The sequence below is a fragment of the Crocuta crocuta genome, unplaced genomic scaffold (genome assembly GCF_008692635.1).
Source record: "Crocuta crocuta isolate KB4526 unplaced genomic scaffold, BGI_CrCroc_1.0 scaffold469, whole genome shotgun sequence".
NCBI lineage: Eukaryota > Metazoa > Chordata > Mammalia > Carnivora > Hyaenidae > Crocuta > Crocuta crocuta.
This window is the reverse complement of record NW_027531907.1, coordinates 664,905-686,871: the sequence shown is the minus strand read 5'-3', so window position 1 is coordinate 686,871 and position 21,967 is coordinate 664,905. Positions and strand designations below refer to the sequence as shown.

Sequence of the window (21,967 nt, the reverse complement as noted above, 5' to 3'; positions counted from 1 at the left end):
TGGTTATCTACTTTGATTTGGTAGTGTCTAACTTTCATGGAATTAGTCCATTTCATATAAACTATCAAATTTGTATGTATAGAATTTTACTAGTATTCTCTTACTTTCCTTTTTGAAGATTTTATTTTTAATCTCTACACTCAAATGGGTATCAAACTTAAAACCACAAGGTCAAGAGTCACATGTCATACTGACTGCGCCAACTAGGTGCACCTACCTTACTCTCCTTTTGAAGTCTGGGGGGTCTTTACTGGTATCTTCTACATTCCTGATATTGGTAACCTGTATGTTCTCTCTCTCTCTGGCAGTTTTATCAGATATATATCTTTTATCTTTTCAAAGGAACAAATTTTAGATTCAATTACTTTCTCCATTGTTTTTCCATTTTCAGTTTCATTTATTTCTCCTCCTGTATTATTTCCTCCTTCCTCCTGTTTTGGATATATATTGCTTTTCTTTAGGAAAGTTTAGATCCTTGATTTTAGACTTTTTTTTTAAGAAAAGCAGTAATGTTATAAATTTCACATTAATCGCTTTTTTAGCTGCATCCCACGAATTGCGATGTTATATTTAATTTTTGTTCAATTCAAATAGTTCTATTTCCCTCGAGATTTCTTCTTTAACCTGTGGATTACTTAGAAATATATTTAATTCCCAAGTGTTTGGAGATCGTCCTGTTATCTTTTATCGATTTGCAGCTTAATTCCATTATGATCAGAGAACATACTTTGTAGGACTTCAATTATTTAAAAATTTTTAAAGATATGTTTTATGGTCGCTGGTTCGGTGGTACTGATTCCCTTCTCCGATTCCCCTGCTCCATGAAGTCTGCCTAGGATTTTAATTGCTTTTCAGTGGGAGGCTCTTTCAGACTCGCGACAGCCTACCGCGGTGTGTTCTCACCTGTACGGATGCCCAAGGCACACACCTTTTTAGCTCTGTTCTCCCCGATTTTCGTTAAGTCCTACCCCGCCCGCGGGCAAGGGACAGGAGTGTGCGCGTACAGCGGAAATCCCGCCCCCCGGCGCCTGCGGTTGGCCCTAACCGCAAGGGGTGAACCCTTAGGAGGAAGATGAGCAGGATTGAAGGAAGCAGGAGAGTTGGGAGGAAGGGCGAGAGGGCTCCTGTTTCCCATTGGCTGGGCCAGCCTCGTAGCCTCTCTGTAATTGGCTGAACGCGGGGGCCGTAGTCTCGCATCGGCCCGCCCCTTCGGTCGCAAGAGGCACAGGGATTACCAGCGCCGCCGGAGCCAGCGGCTTGTTGGAGGCTGTGTCCTCACGCCGCTGAAGTGTGGCGGCAAGGCCTTTACGCATCAGGTCCTCGTCCCCGGAGGCGGCGAGGGCAGCCAGCAGCTGGGGCGGCGCGGGTCGGGACCCAGGGGACGGTCGAGCTAGGGCGCGGCGGGCGTTGGCACGGCTGCCGGACCTGGGCCTGCGCGGACCGCCCGCGGCGTGCGTCTCGGGCTGTCTTTCCATTTCAAAGTGATTATTGTTTTAGATTTTTCTGCAGACGTGACTTTTGATTAATTTGTCTCACGCACCACTTACTGATACGGAATAAAGTGGCAGATGCATGCTACTGTCGTTTGTCGTTCAAATGTGGGTTTCCTGTCGTTTGTGTGTTTACCTTTTGGATTTAAGGGAAGGGGATGACATTGTGACATTTGGTCTCCTATGACCGTCCAATCTCAAGGTCTTGCCGACGTAGTACAGAAACCAGGCGAATCCCGTGTGTGGCTTTTACCTATATTGGAAGTAGGCTTTTTCGTTCCTCCTCCTCCCTGTCTCCATCTTTCTTTTCCTTTCTCTTCTTTCCTTCCCCTCCCCCAGCTGTTCTGCCCCATCTTTCTGTTCTTTTTGCGGCATTAAACCTTCCTGGAGGGTCTTTGTACAATTCTGAAAAGCTTGAGGTCTTCCAACACTTATGTTTTACTTGCAGGACTGACAACTGGGACGAAGCTGGAGGAAAGATGCCCTCTGATTCTTTCTGCTTGGCCGCCCAGACTCGACTTGACTCCAAATGGTTGAAAACAGACATACAGGTGGGGTTTCGACATGCTTTTTCTTAGTGTGTTTCTGCCTCCATATTTAATTTTCTGGTTAAAGCTTTATATAGGATAAGTAAGAGGATGCAGATCAGATCTTGCCATACTAGAGAAGCAGGTTTATTTCCTATAATTTAAAATGTAGTTTTGTTATATCAGGTTTTATAGATTGTGTAGGGCTACATTTTATTTGCAGTTATGTGTAAGTGCAAGAAACTTGAGATCTGATTATGCAAACATTTTTCCTATTATTTTTAAGAGTTCTGTGTTATTCTTAATTATATCTTGGTAGTGTTTAGTGATACTTTTTGAGATGTTCCGATAGTTATGAGAGGAAGTGACATGTGTAATTTATTCTGTGCTGCAGAAATTCACAGGACTCTGTGTTTGTGGTCCTGGAGAGACAGGAGTTCAGTTGAGCTGTTTGTTTAGTATTTGTGACTGCTGTTAAGAGGAGTGCTCAGGTTTTCACATAAAGAATGTGTGGAAACAAAATGTTGGCCTTAGACTTTTTAATGTTTTGATTTATAATGTAATTGCAAGCTTGTCCAGAAATTATCAAATAAATAATAGCAGTAATGTTTCTGTAGACTTTTTCCCCCCAAGTTAGTTTTCTTTGCAAATAGTATGGAAAAACTACCTTTGTTAACTCCATATTAACAGCAAAAAGAAGTGTCTGAAATATTTTGTAGTATATATGGGTGTTCATTCTCTTTCCTGAGGTTAACCATTTTAAGTATTTCTCAAGTAATCTACCTTTTTCAGTACAATCTTACATAGTTTATCAAGAGTCATATATTCTGAAAGCATTTGATCATAGATACTTGAAGTATTATTGCCCTTTTTCCTTTTTAAATTTTTATTTAAAATTTAGTTAAAATACAGCGCAATATTGGTTTCAGGAATAGAATTCAGTGATTTATCACTTACATACAACAGCCAGTGCTCCTTATAACAAGTGTCTTCCTTAGTACCCATCACCCATCTGGCCCATCCCCCACCAACCTCCCTCCCTCAACCCTCAGTTCTCTATTTTTAAGAGTCTTTTATGATTTGTTTCCCCTTTTCTCTCTTTTCCCCCTCCCATATATGCATCAGTTTTGTTTTGTAAACTCTGCATGTGAATGAAATCATATGATGTTTGTTTTTCTCTGATTTATTTTGCTTAGCATATTAACATTCTACCTTATCCACTTCTTTGTACAAGATTTCTGTCTTTATGATGGCTTAGTAATATTCCATTTTGTATTATATAATATATACATATATGCACTACTATATATATATGCACTACCATATCTTCTTTATCTATTCTTTATGTATTCATCAGTCAGGGACATTAGGACTGTCTCCACAGTGTGGCTGTTGTTGATAATGCTGCTGTAAACAATGGAGTGCATGTACCTCTTTGAATCTGCATTTTTAGTGCATGTACCTCTTTGAATCTGCATTTTTGTATTCTTTGGGTAAATAAATACCTAGTGGTGCAGTTGCTGGATTGTAGGACAGTTCTACTTTTAACATTTTCAGGAGCCTCCATGCTATTTTCCAGAGTGGCTGCACCAGTTTGCATTTCCCTCCAGCAGTTATTGCCCTTCCTTAATTTTTTTTCCTTAAGTGTTGAGTCGCTGGTCATGATCTCACAGTTCATGGGATTGAGCCTTGTGTTGGGCTCTGTTCTGACAGCATAGAGCCTGCTTGGGGTTCTTTCTTTCCTTCTCTCTCTGGCCTTTTCCTGCTCACATTTGCGTGTGCTCTCTTCTCTCTCAAAAATTAATAAACAAATATTAAAGAAAAAAAGAAGTGTTGAGTCCCAGTAGCTATGAAAGCCAAGTGCTGAGATCTATGTTGTGGATTTTGGGATTGTTATTAATGGTGTAATGTTAGATTAAAACACAAAGAATTGGGTTAAGAATTGGGATAGTAGTGACTCTTTTGGTTTGTTGTTGTTTAAATGTTGCCTTTTATTTAGTAATTACTATTCATTTTCCTTTGTTATCTTTTTTTTTTTGAGCAGAGTCAGGAGAGGTAATATGAGTAATTTCTTATTTCTGAAATCTTGAGATTCAGGCAAACTGATTTTAAGGCTCATTTTTTAAAATTAGTGTTTGTGTATTTTGCAAAACGTGTTGAAGTAAAGAACTTTATCTCATGAAGTTTTTCTTTTCTTTTCAATCATTATTGAATAATTGCTTAATATGAGTTTTAGCATCTTGATATAAAACCAGTTTAATACTGAGTTTAGTGCCTGCCTTATGATGATTGAGGCAGATATGCATAAAAAGAAACACCACTTATGCCTTAGAGTGCTTACTATTTTCCTTTTGATTTAGTGTAATATATAGTGCTTGGGCCTTTATAGATATTTCAAATATTAGTCAAAAGTCATCCAAACTTACCTAGGAATAAGTGAAGAGATCTAGGTTTTGGAGAGTGCTCTAGAGGGGAAATGTGTTTTAGGTATTAAAGTCACTTAATGTCGTGAAAAAAGTGATCATGGATCTTGGTTTTATATAGTTTCTCCAGCATTGCTTTATTATATGTGAGGAATAAATGTCATTTTACCCAAAGAAATGACTTAGATATAGTTTTACTCTTTGGAATCCTTCCTCCAGACACACATTGCAGATATAAGCCTTATACTGGCAGGTTTTACCCTTTCTACCAACTGGAGTGGGAAGTGTCCATTCCTTAGGTAGAGTTTTTGTATTGGGAACAGAATTGATAACTGGTTAATTAATATTATGTGGGGTAGAACCATGTTTCTTAGCCACAGGATTTAGCAAATCTATTTCCTATAGCTATTTTTGTTTGAAATGTCCTTGAAGTTTATAGCAACTTTAGAAAAGAAAAATTTTTAAAGGCTGTGAATATACATATTCATAATATGAATATACATATTATATATATATAATGTTTTTACGTTTTCTTTAAAAAATTGTTTTAATGTTTATTTATCTTTGAGATAAACACACAGAGTGGAGGAAAGAAGGGGCAGAGAGAGGGAGACACAGAATTTAAAGCAGGCTCTAGGTTCTGAGCTGTCAGCACAGAGCTGGAAGTGGGGCTTGAACTCAAGATCCACGAGGTCATGACCTGAGCCGAAGTCAGATGCTTAACTAACTGAGGCACCTAGGTGCCCCTGCTTTTTACCTTTTCAATACTCTTTTTTTTTTTTAGAACTAAAAAAAATTTTTTTTTAAATGTTTTATTTGTTTTTGAGAGACAGAGCCTGAGTAGGGGAGGGGCAGAGAGAGAGACACACAGATAGAATCCAAAGCAGTTTCCAGACTCTGAGCTATCAGCACAGAGTCTGATGGGGAGCTTGAACCTACGAACCGTGAGATCATGACCTGAGCTGAAGTTGGATGCTTAACCAACAGGTACCCCTTCAATACTCTTTTCTGATTGTTGTGTGGAGCACTTTGAATAGGCAATTCCTTCTCAACTCTCTTGAAGAGAAAAATAAAATACAGAGCTAAGAGATGTTAGTTATATAATCACTACCATTATCATTTTTATATTTAAAGTAAAAGTCCTGTTTGATGTTATTGGTAGTTTTTCAGTGAACCGAAAAGTAAATTAAACAAAGGAACTATAAAAAATAGTTAAAAAATTTTTTTTGTTTATATTTTATTATTGAGACAGAGAGAAACAGAGCATGAGTGGGGAAGGGGCAGAGAGAGTGGGAGACACAGAATCCGAAGTAGGCTTCAGGCTCTGAGCTGTCAGCACAGAACCTGACGCGGGGCTCAAACCCATGAACCATGAGGTCATGACCTGAGCTGAAGTTGGACACTTAACCAACTGAACCACCCAGGCACCCCAAAAATAGTTTTTTTTTTTAAATAAAGTATATGATACCTTAAAAGCTTTTTATTCTTTTTTTTCATTAAATATATTTCAAGAGATAGAGAGCAAGTGGGGGAGGGGCAGAGAGGGAGAGAGAGAATCTCAAGCAGGCTCCATATTGTCAGTGCAGAGCCCTATGCGGAGCCCCGTTACACGAACCCAGAGATTATGTCCTGAGCTGAGATCAAGATTTGGATGCCTAACCGACTGAGCCACCCAGGTGCTTCAAGAGCTTTTTATTCTTAATCATATATGCACATTTATTTGCTAGTCTTAATGTAAGGGGAAGGGTGTGTCTTTGAGCATGGTCCAAGAACGGTGTTATCCTTTTCTTGCATAATCTGTACTCAGATTAATCTCCTTACAGTTTCTATTTTTGGATTCTTTGAAGTAGAGCATGAAATTAGATATGTATGATGCATTTTTTTTAACTTTTTATTTTGAAATAATTATAGACTCATAGGAAGTTTTAAAGAAAGTGGAAAGGTCAATGTATACTCTTCACCCAGACTCCCCCAGTGGTTACATCTTATGTAACTATAACACAGTATCAAAACCAGGAAATTGACATTGGTACAATGTGTATATAGTTCTCTGTCAATCATGTAATTATACCACAAGATCTACCTCTTGCCCCTCTATAGTCCCTCCCTCCCTCCACCATCTCTGACCCCTGGCAATCACTAGTCTCTTTTCCATCTTTTTAATTTTATCATTTTGAGAATGTCATATGTTATGTGGCCTTCAGAGATTGGTTTTGTTCATGGTGTAATGCCCTTGAGGTCCATCATAGTTGTTGAGTATACTAATAACTAAACTCGAATCATTTGTCTCTTCTTCTAATCATCAATTTAAAATGATTAAACATAAGTTAAATTTTAAAATTAAACTTAAAATTATTAAATGTATATATTGTCACTTTTTGCTTGGAAATATCAGTACATTAAAGAACATAAAAGTGATTATCTTGGTAAATTGTATTCTCAGGTTTTCCAGTTGACAGATGAGATGTAGAAATAAAAGAATTTTGAAAATACAGGTAACTTAATATTTATAGTGGCATCTTCTGATTAGTTTCTTGTCTGTAGGATAGGTAGCATAGTTCACTTTTTTATTGATGATTTTGATTATACGTCTTTTTCTCTGTATTTTGGATCAATTTTATTAGGGCTTTATACATGTTGTTAGTCTTTTTTTTTTAATTTTTTTAATTTATTTCTAGGAGAGAGAGAGACAGCGTGAGCAGGGGAGGGTCAGAGAGAGAGGGAGATACAGACTCTGAAACAGGCTCCAGGCTCTGAGCTGGCAGTCAGCACAGAGCCCGACGCGGGGCTCGAACCCACGAACCGCGAGATCATGACCTAAACGAAAGTCGGACGCTTAACCGACTAAGCCACCCAGGCGCCCCGTTGTTAGTCTTTTTTAAAAAAACAACTGTTCGTTCTTAGAAAAGACTAATAATATTTATAAAGAGAAGATAATGAGGTTGCCATCAGACATTGGCCACAAGACTTTTTTGCAGAAGATTGAGTAACACATTTACGGCACCCTCTAAGAAAAGAAAATGTGAACCAAGGATGTTATGTTCTAGTAAAACTGACTTTTCAGGTAAAAAAGGCACAACTTTATCAATGAACAAATATTGTTTCTATGAGCTCTTCCTGAGGAAGTGAGTAGAGAAGGATTTTTAGATGACTGAATGACTATAGATTGGCATGAAGGCTCTTGGTTATGTGTGTAACCTAGAGTAAATGAATTTTGAAAGGAAGAGAGCATATTATGTAATTGCTGTAAGCTTAGACATGGTACATTATAGTATAACTGTTCTGCCAGTATCTAATCTGTTAATGATATGCATTGAAATTTTCACTTTAGGTGTTGTATTTTCTGTCTGGGGTTCCATTCAGGTCTTTGTTATATCTTCCATTTCACTTGTCATCACATTCATATTTTCATATTTGTGAGCCTATGGACATATCTATATAATAAAGCTTTTAACGTTCTTGTCTGCTAGTTTTATCATCTCTACCACATTTGGATTTATTTCTATAGATTGCTTCTATTCCCATTGATTGATTACTCTGATTATGGAGCATGTTTATATGCTAGGACATTATAAATATTATGTTATTCAGTGCTGAATTTTGTTTTAGTTTTTTATTGAATGCTGGACATTAAAAATATTATGTTATTCTGTGCTGGATGTTGTTTTATTTTTTTTTTAAAGATCATTAGTTTTGTCTGGCATGCATGTAAGTTAGTTGGGATCAACTTAACTTTTTCAAAGCTTGATCCTCAGGTTAGTTCAGGCTGACGTAGCACAGCCTCTAGTCATGTGCTAATTTATCTGCCATGTTAAGGCAATACCCTCCTTAGGACTCTTCCTAATGCTTGGTGTATTGGGAGGTTTTATCATTCTGTTTGGTGGAAACATAAGCTTTTCTGAGACTGGGATCATGGGAATTCTGCCCACTTCTTTCTAGTGCTTCTTTCCCCAGCTTTGATAGTTTTTTCAACTATCAATATTCAGCCCAAGACTCAAAGTGCCCCCTCTCTAGACTCAAAATGTCCCCCCATCTCTAGAGGTCACTCTCTGCAGCTGCCCCTTCACCTGTATTCTTGTCATTTTGACCTACTTACAGCTGATCTGTCTCCTCAACTCAGCAATATCTCTGGGCTCTATTTGGGTTCCCCTTTCCTGTGCTGCATCCTGGAAGCTGCGTCTAAACAGTAATCTTGGGCAGTTGTAGGGCTTTATTTGTTGCCCTTCTCAGCGGTCATAGCTCTGGGCTGTCTGCTGTCCAGTGTTTGAAAACAGCTGTTTGATGTATTTTGTCTGGTTTTCTAGTTGATTACAGCAGAGAGGTAATTCCTAAACAAGTAATCCATCACAGGCGGCAGCAGCAGCAGCACAGGCCTTCCTAATCTGCTTTTAATCTTATTCAGAGTTCTTAACTACTGATAATGTATTTTTTGGTTCTAGATTTTCCATGTTTTTGTTTAAATGGATTTTATTGAGTATACCTTATTTAGTAAGATACATCTATTTTAAATGTTTAGTTTCAAGTGTTTTGACATTTTTTTTTACCTTCCTTTAATAGTTTCTTTGCATCTTCCCTTCCCTCTGGATTGGCACCCCAGCATGCCCATGGGCTGCCCTTCCCCTGCAGTCTTGGATGTAATGTCACCAGTAGTATGTGGGGGTTATGGCTTCCCAACTGCCTACCATAGATCCAATGACGCAGCCTACAAGGTGGTGGGAGAGCAGGAGCTAGCTCCCCATGGACTGAACATTCATCTCTTGGCAAGGAGAGATAAAGGAACTGGCATTTTAATTTCTTTTTTTTCTTCCCTCCTTGGATTGTTGATGGTTTTGTTTTGCAAACCTAGTAGAAGAGCTCCACATGCTTAGTGAATGTGCCTAGTCAACACCTGTTGTATCTGCTGCTCACTGTGTAGTAGAACCATTTTTCTGTAAAGGGCTAGATGGTAAATATTTCTGTGAGCTGTATGTTCTTTGTAACAACTAATTACGTCTGCCATTGACATGCCACACATAATATATAATAAGTGTGTCTGGGTTCCATGAAAGCTTTATTGATAATGAAATTTGAGTGTGATCATTTTCATGTGTCACAAAATATTTTTCTTGATTATTTTTCAACCATTGAAAAATATAAGATCCATTGTTAGTTTGTGGGCCATATGAAATCAGGTAGTGGGACAGATTTGGCCCGTGGTTTAGGCCTTAGTTTGCTTACCCTTGTGGTAACATGCTATGTCTTGTGCTTCATGTACTCCCCTGTCCCCCTTTCCCCTCCCTCTCACTGCCCTGGGCTGATATCTGCTAAGTAAAGTGTCAGGACTTTAATCTGTTGCTCAGGCTCCCCTTTGTAGGACAGTCTGTGTCTATATTTCTATCATCTGCTCTTGATCTGTTTCTATTGTCTTCTATACATTTTTAAAATATTTTTTTCTGTCACGTTATCTTGCCTTATCCATTATTATTTTTGTTTGAGTTCCAGATACCACATATGAAAAGTTACTGTGGTGATTTAGGCTTTGGGTGATGATTTCCTCCCCTGGAGAGGATCAACCAGTCCAGTAGCAGTAGCAGTCCCGGTTCACTGCAGGGCAGTTGGGAACTGAGATGAATTAAAATTGGGCTTCTTCCCTAGGAAGGCCATCTGCTTCCACCTCACCCCTGCTTCTGGTGTGTATGGGCCTTCAAGGTTTCACTGAGAGCATGGTGTATTTACCAGGCCTTTCTCCCATGAGGACCCTCGCTCCAGCCTGTCTTTGAGCAGCTCTGCTCAGCTATTGGCTTAGTCCTACTCGCAGAATTGGCAAGTGCCTTTTGGGGAAGCAGCCTTAGGTTCTTTGGGCTGTACCTCTCTCTTGGGTCTCAGGCCTCCTATTCCTAGCTGCCTGATGTCTTAAAACAGATGTACTTTATGTTTCTCTCTGACCTTCCCAGTTGATTTAGGAATCTGCTCTTAAAAGTTTTTTGGAGTTGATATGTTGTCCTACGTTTAACAGGTGCTTAGTAAGTATTTTTCTGCAAGACTAAGAAAAAAAAAGCCAGATACCTTTATTTAGTATCTGCAAGTATTTGAACAGTTTACATTTTAGGCATGTTTTAAAGATAATTAAATAAACATTTTCTAGTCTATAAGTTAATCAAAATGTCACTTATCCATTTGCATATTCTGTTTTGGATTCTATTACATAACTGCACAGTCTGAAGAAATCATTATATTTATTTCTTAAAAAGATTTTATTTTTAAATAATCTCTACACTCAACATGGGGATTGAATTTACAACTGCGAGATCAAGAGTTGCATGCTCTACCTACTGAGCCAGCCAGGCATCCCCCTGAAGTTGTTATTTTAACAGATACTTTAATGTTTGGCTTACCCAGTTCTACATGGTATTCAAGTGTCAGTAGCACCAGTGTGAGGGAATCAGTGGCTCTCCCAGCCCTCTTAACTGCATGTGTGGGTGCATGTTGTGGTGTTGGTGAGAAGCGAACAACCTTGGGAGTTAGGTTTCTTTCCAAATCTCACTTCTTGTAGCCTCAGGATTGTATGATCCTGGTCAAATAATTGAGCCTCCGAGTTTCAGTTAACTGTCCCTCAGAGCAGGGCCTGTTAATGCCCCTCTTGCTGTCTGCTTTTCAGGGTGAAAAATGCCTTTAACCTGCTATGTCATTTTAGAGGTATGAAGAATGTGAGAACAAATCGGAAAAAAACCCCAACACCAAGTAATACTAATTAGAAGCAACTGGATTTGTACAAAAACAGTTAAAGAAAATTTGAAACCTATATCATCACCCATTGGATACTTTTTTATGTAAGTTAGTTATTAATGAAGACAAACTAGTAATAGACAGTTGTACACATACTCTTTTTTTAAATTTATTTTTGAAAGAGAGAGACAGAGCATGAGCAGGGGGAAGGCAGAGAGAGAGGGAGACAGAATCTGAAGCAGGCTCCAGGCTCTGAGCTGTTAGGACAGAGCCTGATGCAGGGCTTGAACACAAGCTGTGAGATCATGACCTGAGCTGAAGTTAGAAGCTTCACTGACTGAGCCTTCCAGGCACCCCTGCACACATACTCAAAATTGACAAATTGGTGATTTTATTTCTGTACAGATTGTTCTTATTGTGATTATTTTCTAGATTTCCTCTTTCTGTTAAGGATCCTGTGCTTTCCTTCCAGTGCTCTGGATGCTCTCCTCTGAGCTTTACCTATGCCTTCCACAACCTGATTCTTCCATACCCTCCTCTAGAGAAGGTGGCTTTGTTGCCTTAGTGTCGTTCCTCCTTCTTTGCATCCTTTAAGGTGCCCAAACTTTGTACTTTAAATGGTGGCTACTCAAGTCCATGGCTCATTTACATCTTTGTGTCCTCAGTTCCTGTGGAACTTCCACAGTATGTGTCCCTCCAGATACCCAGTCTCCACCTTCCACACAGTTTGTCCTACCTTTTTCCCTCTTAATAGGGTGGTAGCAATTCCTGTTTCCACATAAACTGGGCTTATTCCTTGGCTTACTTTTTAAATGTTTCGTCTCTCTTGCTCTCTCTCCCTCCCTCCCTCTCTCTCTCTTTTTTTTTTTTTTTTTTTTATCTCTTCAAGGCTGTTTTCTGNTTTGGAAGCTCTAAGCTCTACACATCAATGTTATTCAACCGGGACTGCATCCAAAGACATTGCTGCAGTCATCTTGTCAGTAATCCCAGTGTGCAGTCAGGGTTGAAGATGTTGGTCACTCTCTCTCCTTGGGCATTGGCATTTCTTCCAGATCCTGGTCTATATACCACTTGCTCATGACTCTCAAATTTGGATCTGTGGTCCTGAACATTCTGTTAAGATCTGGATTTGTATTTGCAGTGTGTGTGTGTGAGAGAGAATGTGCATATGAGTATGAGTATATGCATGTGTGCATGGAGAGAGGATCTTGGTCTTCATGTTCATAGTTAGTGCAAATCTCAATAGTTAACACTGAGCTAAATTCTCTCATTCTGATCCTATCCCTACCTTTTTTCCACTTGTCATATCTGATCTGATTATTTGATCTGAAATGTCTTAAGTACTTTACTTTCCTTGTCTTGGCTTAGGGTGTCATCCTTTTTTGGGGATACTCTTGGCAAAAGGCTCCAAAGTTATTTTCACTGTTTCTAGTTTTTTCTATCCATTGCACTGATACTGAATTATTCCTTAAATGATGATCATTTATCCCCTGGACCACCTAAAGATGCCGTGTAACTGCTGGAGGACAACACACATGGGGCTGGTTATTCTGGCTCCAGTTTGCCTCCCAGGCTTAGGTGGCTGTGTGGGAGCTGGACTGAACCCCGGCATTGTTAGCTGCCCTCCTCTTATGTCAATGAGCAGATGGGCCAGGCTTTTCCATTCCCTTATTAAAACATCAGGGGCGCTGAATGTTTGTGGCTCCCTCTTTAGGAAGGAGTTTACTTTTCTCCCTGCTAGTTGATACGTCTATCTTTTTTTTCTTTTAATTTTTTTAAGTGTTTATTTTTTTGAGAGAGATATAGAGTGTGAGCAGGGGAAGGGCAGAGAGAGAGGGAGACACAGAATCAGAAGCACCTCCAGGCTCTGAGCACAGAGCCCGATGCGGGGCTTGAACTCACAAACTGCAAGATCATGACCTGAGCTGATGTCGGACGCTTAACCGACTGAGGCACCCAAGTCCCCTAAGAGTCATGTATTTTCATTCTAAGTGTGTTTATGACAGTTGTCTTGTTAGTGAGGTGAACAAATAAAATATGAGTGCTGAAAGAAAGCTATTGCTTCTATGAAAACTAAGTTGGATGCTGAATTGGTTTTCTGTTGCTATGTAACAAGTCACTGGCCACAAATTTAGCAGCTTAAAACAACTCATGTTTATTCTCTCTCCAAGTTTCTGTGGATCAGGAGTCTGGCCACGGCTTAGCTGGGCCCTCTGCTTTGGGTCTAATAGGCTGCATGAAATCAGAGTGTGGGCCGTGCTGTGCTCTCATTGAGGTCCTCTTTGGCAGAATTTAGTTCCTTGCAGTTGAGGGACTGAGTCATAGGCTCCTAGATCCTGCCCCTTGCATGGTAGCTCATGGCAGTTTACCTCTTCATGGCTGTAGAGAATGCCTCTTCTGGATGGCCCCACACTCTTAAGGGCTTACACTTGATCAAGTAGGCACCCTAGGGTAATCTTTTTGATTAACTAGAAATCAACAGATGTGGGCTTTTAATTATATGTGAGAAGTTCTTCACCTTTGCTGTAGATGGAAACAAAACCTGGTCATAGGTGTGATGTCCCATCTTATTCATGGGTACCCACCCAAACTCAGAGGGGATTACGCAGGGTATGTGTGTACCAGGGGAAGAGGATCTTGAATAAAAATGAGATGCTGAAAATATTACTTGTACAGGTTAGGTAAAAGAGAACTCTAAAGGATTGGGGGAAAGGTCCTGAAAGTCTAGAGGAATTCTGTACTGAGATTGCTCACAAACTGCCCTTTAATTCTTGCCTCATTTAAAGAAACGGAGACTGGAAATAGTGAATGCTTCATGAGAGTGGTGCATGCTGGAATGATGAGAAGGAATTAGTTAGTGGACTTGTAAGAAAATAAAAGGGCCTGGCTTTTCTATAAAAGATGGACAAACAGTTGTGTCTGTTCTAGTATAAAGTGTCTTGTGTGTATGATATGAGGGCTTCTTTGGGTGTCCGCCCCTGTCCCTCATTGGCTGCTTGCTTTGGGAAGCCTTTTCTGACTCCTGAGTACTGACAAGTGAGAGTATTTTTGTTTTTTGGTTTTTTTCTTTGATTAGCACTGTGGACTTGTGTTTTTATTTACTTTTGCAGTCCACTACAGTTTTGTATTTTGGTGTTCAAAATTGTTTTAAATTTGGTCAGTAGATCCCCATAAGGCCTTACAGCTTTTTTGGTGCAAACACAAAATATTCCAGGCTCATCTTGTTTGCCCTGACCCTTGAATCAGCCTTTCAAGAGCCCAGATTTTGTCTAGTGGGAAGTGAGACTTAAAAACTGATATGTGGGTGCTGCGGGTACTAATTGCTCTCAGAGTGTTATTGATTCTAAGTCCTTTCCAAAACAAAGCACATATATTCAAATATAAATTCATATTGAGATTTCCAGTTCAGTTTGTTTTAAAAAATGTGCTTGATTTTTATCTCATTTATACTTAAAACGTTTGGTTCTAATAATACTAACATAACTGTTATAAGCATGTTTTATTATGTTAACATTGCTATATCATACAATATATATGAGGTAGTTTTAAGATTTTAATGTCAATATTACAATTATTGATAAGACCATTGAGTAAAGTTTAAGATATTTTTCCCTTAGAGTATATCTGACTAATGATGTACAATTGAAAAGGCCCCTGAGATGCTTTTCTTTGTGATAAACATAAGTTAATTTGCTTGTTTCCAGCTGTAGATTTTGCCTTTTTATATTTAATTATAATTTTTGAAGATCAAAATCATTGCTATGTTTCATAAGTAAAAATATATAGGGTTTACTCAGAATCTTGCTTTCTTTCATCTCTACTGCCCATGTTCCCCTCCTTGTCTCCCTGTAGGTAATTATTATTATTTGTTTCTGGTGTATCTTTCCAGAGCACATATGTGTGTGTCTTTTTTCTTGTGTCTTATGCAAAAGTTAGCATAGTATGTATATTATTATGCACTGTGCCTTTTTCACTTAACTTTATATTTTGGGATGATTTTTATTAAATGATGATTGAATAAAAAAGGGGAAATGAGATTTTTAAAAATCTGATTCTTTAATAATTGCATTGGGAGTATAATTATTCTGTAAGTTTATTATTTATCATTACCAGCTTGCTTTCACAAGAGATGGACTCTGTGGCCTGTGGAATGAAATGGTTAAAGATGGAGAAATTGTATATACTGGGACAGAATTAAACCAGAATGGAGAGCTTCCTTCTAGAAAAGGTAAGGACCTTTCACTAGTAATTTTCATTTTGTAAAGACCTTTATAAATTGTATTTTATAGAAATTTTGGAATGTGCAATGGGAATAGGAGTATCTGAGCATAACTCTGAAATTTTGTTTTCATTTTGGTGATTGTTGTCTAAATTATAGTTAATATTATGAGCTACGTGGATTTCATTGTTGTTTGTAAATGAAGGTCTTTTCATTGCAAAGCTACCTTGCTCTGGTGTCCTTCCCCAGTTAATATTTCTTCTTTTAAATTTTACAATATATCTTGCCTTGTCAAACTATAAATAGTGATTATTATAAGATTGAGGGGAAATAATTATTCCTGAAATTTTTCCTATATGACTCTCCTATGGAATATATAAAACACTTTTTGGGAACCTTTGGCCTGTGGACTGTACTTGGCCACTTATTTCATTTTGCAGGGAAATACCAGCAAACACTCTTGTTTAGGCCTGTTGTTACGAAAAGTCAACACAACTCTTGTCATTTAGTTGTTCTTGACTTTGGCGGTGGCTCAGAAACTGTTGAGTCTTTAAAAAGAAATGGGTGCCTGTACTCACCCCAGACCTGTAGAATCTCAAAAACCTACCTGAGATCTGCTGAAGTTTGTCAGTCCCACTATTTAAAAGCCATCAAGGTGGATAAATATCTTACTTTGGAAATTAGTTCTTATTCTCTTTGTAGAATGAATTGAGATAATGTCCGTTTGAAATTACACTGGAAAATGCTGGTATATTTTTTTGGGTTACAGCAGCAAGTAGAATTTTCTTTTTTATCCTGCACTTCATTGTGAAAATTTCCATACACCCGGAACAACTGAAATATCTACATAGTGAGCAGCCGCAGACCCACCCCATAGATCCTACCACAAGTGATTCTCTTCACTTGTTTAATCTCAGGGATTTGTGCATCTCCAATCTTCTGTCCATTGGTGCATCTTACCTGGCTCCTTTACTTCATGCATATCATTTACTTGATTGAGTTCAGTTTAGCTTTTTGTCTTTCAGTAAAATTTATGCATAATGAAATGCATATATTTTAAGTTTATTATTCCACATGTTTTGACACATGTAACATGTGTAACCTAAACTTTTCTCAACATCACTTCTTACTCAGAAAATCCCCTTGTGTCCCTTCCTGGCTCCTCCTAGACCCCACTTTCTAGATGCAACCACTGGTCTGATCTATCTTTCTGTTGATTTGTTTTGCCTGTTCTAGAACTTTATGTAAATGGAATGATGCAGTAGTTTGCTCGTTTATGTCTGGCGTCTTTCACTCTGTAATTTTTTAGTAGTTTTAGTGGTTCATTATGTATGTTTTAAGAAAAGTTTTCCATCCCTTCTTCCCAGCCTTCTAGTATTTGTTAATGAATTAAACATTGTTTCCCAAAATGTTTTTTATGAAATACTCATTCTAAAAGATGCTCTGAGAAAAACTATTTATGTGGAAAAATTCAAAGTATACCCTTATTATGTTTGATTAATATGTTTTCTTCTTTTGAAAGTCATATGTTTAGAAAGTAAAGCATAATATTTTCTTTTTATGTAGGTTCTGATTGAATAGTTTTTTGGGGATCATTTTTTTGGTATTCAATAAAAGTTTCTATTTTAGGTGTGGTATGGTGTGTGCTTTTTATTGTTAGAAAATACTTTTTTCGGGGTGCCTGGGTGGCTTAGTCGGTTAAGTGTCCGACTTTCACTTAGGTCATGATCTCGCGGTTCGTGGGTTCGAGCCCCGCGTCGGGCTCTGTACTGACTGCCAGCTCAGAGCCTGGAGCCTGTTTCAGTCTGTGACTCCCTCTCTCTCTGACCCTCCCCTGCTCGCGCTGTCTCTCTCTCTCTCTCCTAGAAATAAATAAAACATTAAAAAAAAAAGAAAGTACTTTTTTCACAGATAGGTTTATATAAACCAAATTCCATTTAGAAGACTATGTATGTCAGTAGTAGTGTAGCCAATTACGAGGAAAATACAGATTAGAGTTCTTTTTTTTTTTTTAATGTTTTATTTATTTCTGAGAGAGGGAGAGAGACAGCACAAGCAGGGGAGGGTCAGAGAGAGAGAGAGGGACAGAATCTGAAACAGGCTCCAGGCTCTGAGCTAGCTGGCAGCACAGAGCCTGATGCGGGACTCGAACCCACGAACCGTGAGATCATGACCTGAGCTGAAGTCGGACTCTTAACCGACTGAGCCACCCAGGCGCCCCAGATTAGAGTTCTTTAGATACACAGTATTCTTTGCTGTATTATCAAAGATTACATACTTTGGGAAAGAATCAGTTTCTTTCTTCACAAACAGCCGTGCTAGAATGGGTTTTTATTGTCATGCTCAATTCTTCCATGGTTTATTTCTGGGAAATACTGGCTTCTAATAATTTCTACTTCTCCTGGAATAAGCTTTCTTTCTTTTGCATTCATGTAAAATTTACTGGTCTTATTGTTGAGAAAAAGCTGCCTCCCATGTAGTACAATTTTATGTTTATTTTTGGGGACCTTCCCCACAAAAGACAGGCTGGATTATAGTCTCATACTTTTTCAAGTGAACATTTCTAATTAACACCCTATTTAGGGTTGTTTGTATTTATTTTTTTGACAGAAAGTAGAAGAGGGAATAGGGTATTAAAAAAAAGAAAGTTAAGAGGCTACTAAAAGATATGCTAAGCTTATTTTCTATATTTGTTTAGGGCTGGCCTTGAATGAAGAATTTAAGCATGAGCTCTTTAATTTATTGTAAACCTTTTTAGTCTATGCAGGTATAGTAGAAATAGTAGAAATATTACCCACTACTTTGCTTAGCTGCTGTATTTTTTCTTGAAAGTATTTTCTCATTATTCCCTTTAATCTTCAACTCTACCAACAAATGGAAGCCATAGTTTGCACAAATAACAGGGACAGAGCTAGAAATTGAAGCCAGGCCTCTTGAGAAAGTTTCAGTGCTATTTCTTTTATACTACAAATGTCATGTATTGACAACAGGATCAAATTCTTATAGTTCAGTTCCATGGAACTGAAGAGTTCATATTGTATATAAGTGTGATAATCGTTTTGAGTTTTGTTTGCATGTGGGTTTGTGGTCAGTAGTCTTTATGTGTTTTTAAGAGCTCAGAGATAAGTTATTTATTTATTTGTACTTGAATGTTGCCAGGTGTTAATTGGCAGCTTTCCTGCTGTTTTTATAGCTTTTCTTTAGAGTTGTAAAAAACCATTAAATGTGGACTTTCTCTCACAATAACTCATGATTATTTGGGCAAAAAAAGAAGGCATCCAAATACCAAGGTTTTTGGGCGCCTGGGTGGCTTAGTCGGTTAAGCGTCCGACTTTCGCTTAGGTCATGATCTCGCGGTTCGTGGGTTCGAGCCCCGCGTCGGGCTCTGTGCTGACTGCCAGCTCAGAGCCTGGAGCCTATTTCAGAGACTGTATCTCTCTCTCTCTCTCTCTGACCCTCCCCTGCTCACGCTGTCTCTCTCTCTCTCTCTCTCTCTCCTAGAAATAAATAAAAATATTTAAAAACAACAACAACAAATACCAAGGTTTTTAATAGAGGACAAAGCCCTGTTATGTCACCCACATGCAGGGTGTGAGCAGTTCAGGCATAGTGTTGGATGAAGTTTGAGCAACAGTTATGAAGACATGGTCTGGGTTTGAGGGATGGTGGTATTCTTCATGCATGAGAAGTGGGCACTGGCCTCCAGGTGGAGGACTGTGGAAAGCAAGACTGGCAGTGGATGTGCAGGAGCAACAGGGAGCAGTGAGCAGGAAGCTTCAGAAGTGTGTTGTGCTGGACTGTAGTGAAATGTACTCTTTCAGGTGCCCTGCTGCATCTAAATCCTGGGAAATATGACTGTTGATGTAGTGGACACATTCCCCGGATGACATGTTTATACTTTAAAGTTTGAAAGCCACTGCACAAAGGGCCATGAATGTTAGGAAAATTAATGAAGACTCTGTCCTCCTGCAGTGGGAACTCAAAGAATTAAATCCTGATTCCTTAGCCCAAGGGGTCTCAGCCTCTGTTGCTCTTTAGAATTAGCTGGAGGGCTTGATTGGACACCCGTGGCTGGCCCTTCCTCCAGAGTCTCAAATTCCTTGGAGTTGGGATGGGGCCTGGGAATTTGCATTGCTAATGTGTTTCCAAAGTCCCACTGATGATGTTTGCTTTTCAAACAGTATATTGTGTTTGTTTTTATAGGCACAGTCTATTGCTTTGGGAGTTAGAGATGCAGTGGAAGGGAAAAGAACCTCCTCATGTGCTGCTTAGGAAATAAGAATGTTAAAGAAAACCAACCATATTCCAGAGCAGATGACCACAATTAGATTTCCCTCATAAACTTATTCTGTCCTCCATAATTAATTCTTGTTGCTTTGGATCTTGAGTCTTTTATGGAAAGCATAACCCACCTCTGGGAGTCTGCCTGGTGTCTACTGGCAGGGGTGATGTCAGCTTTGCTGTAGTCTATCCTCTACAGGATTGGTAGTTCCATTGAGACTCTGTGTTTGTTCTCATTTTTTGAAGAACTTTTTCTGGCCTTCACCTTTGTAAGGAAGCAGATAAGACATAAAGCTCTGATTAATTGATTATACTTAGCAACAGTATCAGAAGGGACAAAAGTAAAATTCTTGGCAGGGTGGGCTTCATGGCTGTATGTGAGGATTTGTTTATTGTCTACCCTGGGGGTTAGAACATAGCAAGGGCAGTGAGGCATGGATGCATCTGTAAGGTCTCTCACTGTTCTGAGAACTGCAGAGTGTTAGTTTATATAACATTCTACTTGTATGAAATTAATCTATGCACCTTAATTTTCTCTTTTTGATTTGCTGGCTCTTCCCATATTGTGGGTCTAGAGCACAGGGAAACTCTAATGATAGTGGTGAGATAATAAAGAAATAAGGAATAATCACAGCTCTACTTAATTTTATGTTCAGCCTTCTTCTTGCTTGTGAGCATTTCATCATGAATTCTGTGATGTGGTAGCCCATGTTTGTTATTCTGGTCATCTGGAAAAGTGACAAAGATCATTGAGATGTAAAAACACCTTGATAATTTTTAGTTCAGAAGTTTGAGTCTGATCCTAGGAAGATGGTATCAAACAGCTTTTACAGGAGTCTGACCTGGGCTCAAGAGGAATGGCTGTGCTCTGACTTTTCCCGGCTGGCATGGAGAAGTGGTTACAGAGAGGAAGCCCAGTCTGGTAGTAAAGGGCTCATACTTTTATTTATTGATCAACTTGGTAAATTCTGACACATTTTTACAGATTTTGTAAACCAAGGCAGATAAAGTTCACTTTCTCAGGAATCTTGTACAGTTTACCATATCTGGTCACTTGCCTCTTACCATCTTCTTTCATGTTCTGGCATACCTAGACATTTTTCTGACGACAAAAATAACCATCTTTTTTTCCTTGATAAATACATTCATTGTCTTACATACATATTTATATTTCTCTGCCACCATTTTTTTCTGATTTAATCTCAACCATCCATATTATTTTATCCAAATTAAGTAACTTCTGTTTTTAAAGTTTTTTTAAATTCATTTTTGAGAGAGAGAGAGGGAACTGGGGAGGGGGGGGAAGAGAGAGAGAGAGAGAGAGAATATCTCAAGCAGGCCCTGCTCTGCCGGTGCAAAGCCGGATGCAGGGCTTGAACTCACGAACTGTGAGATTATGACTTGAGCTGAAATCAGGAGTTGGATGCTTAACTGACTGAGCCATCCAGGCGCCCCTGAATGAAGTTAACTTCTAATTCAGATAGTGTGTGTGTTTTTCCTGACATCAAATACATGTTTTTTCACATTAATTCTGTGATTCAACATCAACTGGGTGTTCAGCAATTCAGCCCAATTCTGACACTTAACTATTGAGTTAGCTCGGGCCTTACAAATTAAGATCTCAGTCCTATAAGACTACCTTCACTTTAGATGCCAGCCGCAAATGGGATTTCCAGACTTCTCAGACTTTTGCTTAGCTGACTACAAATTCAGGGGTTCCATGACTCCCCTCAGATCCAGTAATTCTCTAGAACCACAGACAGAATGCAAGAAAACATTTTAGGTATGTTTTTTAGTTTATTATAAAGGATACAACTCAGGAACAGGCAAATGGAAGAGATGCATAGAGCCAGGTGTGGGGGAAGGGACTTGGAGCTTTTATGTGCCCTCTGTTGGTCCCTCTACTCTCCCAGCACATCCAAGTGTCCATCAACCTGAAAACTCCCCAATCTTATAGTTTAAGTTTTTATAATTTAATTTTCAGTCACCCCTCCTTTCTTGGGATCAGGAGGTAGGGTTGATAGTTCTTACTCTCTAATCACTGTTTGGTCCTTCTGGTAACCCGTTCACATTCAGACTATCTAGAAGCCCAACCCTGAGTCAACTCATTAGCATAAACTCTGGTGTGGTGGAAAGGGGTTTGTTAAGAATAACAAAAGACATGCCTATTTTCAGTAAATTCAAGGGTTTCAGAAGTTCTGAAACCAGATATATATTTTTATTTATACTATAGATAAAAAAGTGCGAAGTAGGTGTTAAAACATTTTAGGAGAGCTCTGGAGTTCACATTACAAGAGCCCCATTTTGCATGTTTTATATATA

At 38.8% G+C, this 21,967-nt stretch overlaps 1 protein-coding gene across 4 annotated transcripts in view; it reads left to right on the top strand.

Moving 5' to 3' along the window:
* The first annotated feature begins 1,234 nt into the window (after nt 1-1,234).
* Nucleotides 1,235-21,967, top strand: part of HERC2 (HECT and RLD domain containing E3 ubiquitin protein ligase 2) — a 273,851-nt gene continuing 253,118 nt past the window's right edge. For 2 of the 4 annotated variants that reach the window (XM_077774617.1, XM_077774614.1), the window contains exons 1-3: nt 1,235-1,598; nt 1,939-2,041; nt 15,259-15,373. In XM_077774617.1, coding sequence (XP_077630743.1) covers nt 1,573-1,598; nt 1,939-2,041; nt 15,259-15,373 — 244 coding nt within the window. In that variant the 5' untranslated portion in view covers nt 1,235-1,572. The remainder of the gene's footprint in view (nt 1,599-1,938; nt 2,042-15,258; nt 15,374-21,967) is intronic. The other 2 variants (XM_077774615.1, XM_077774616.1) reach the window with 2 other exon arrangements.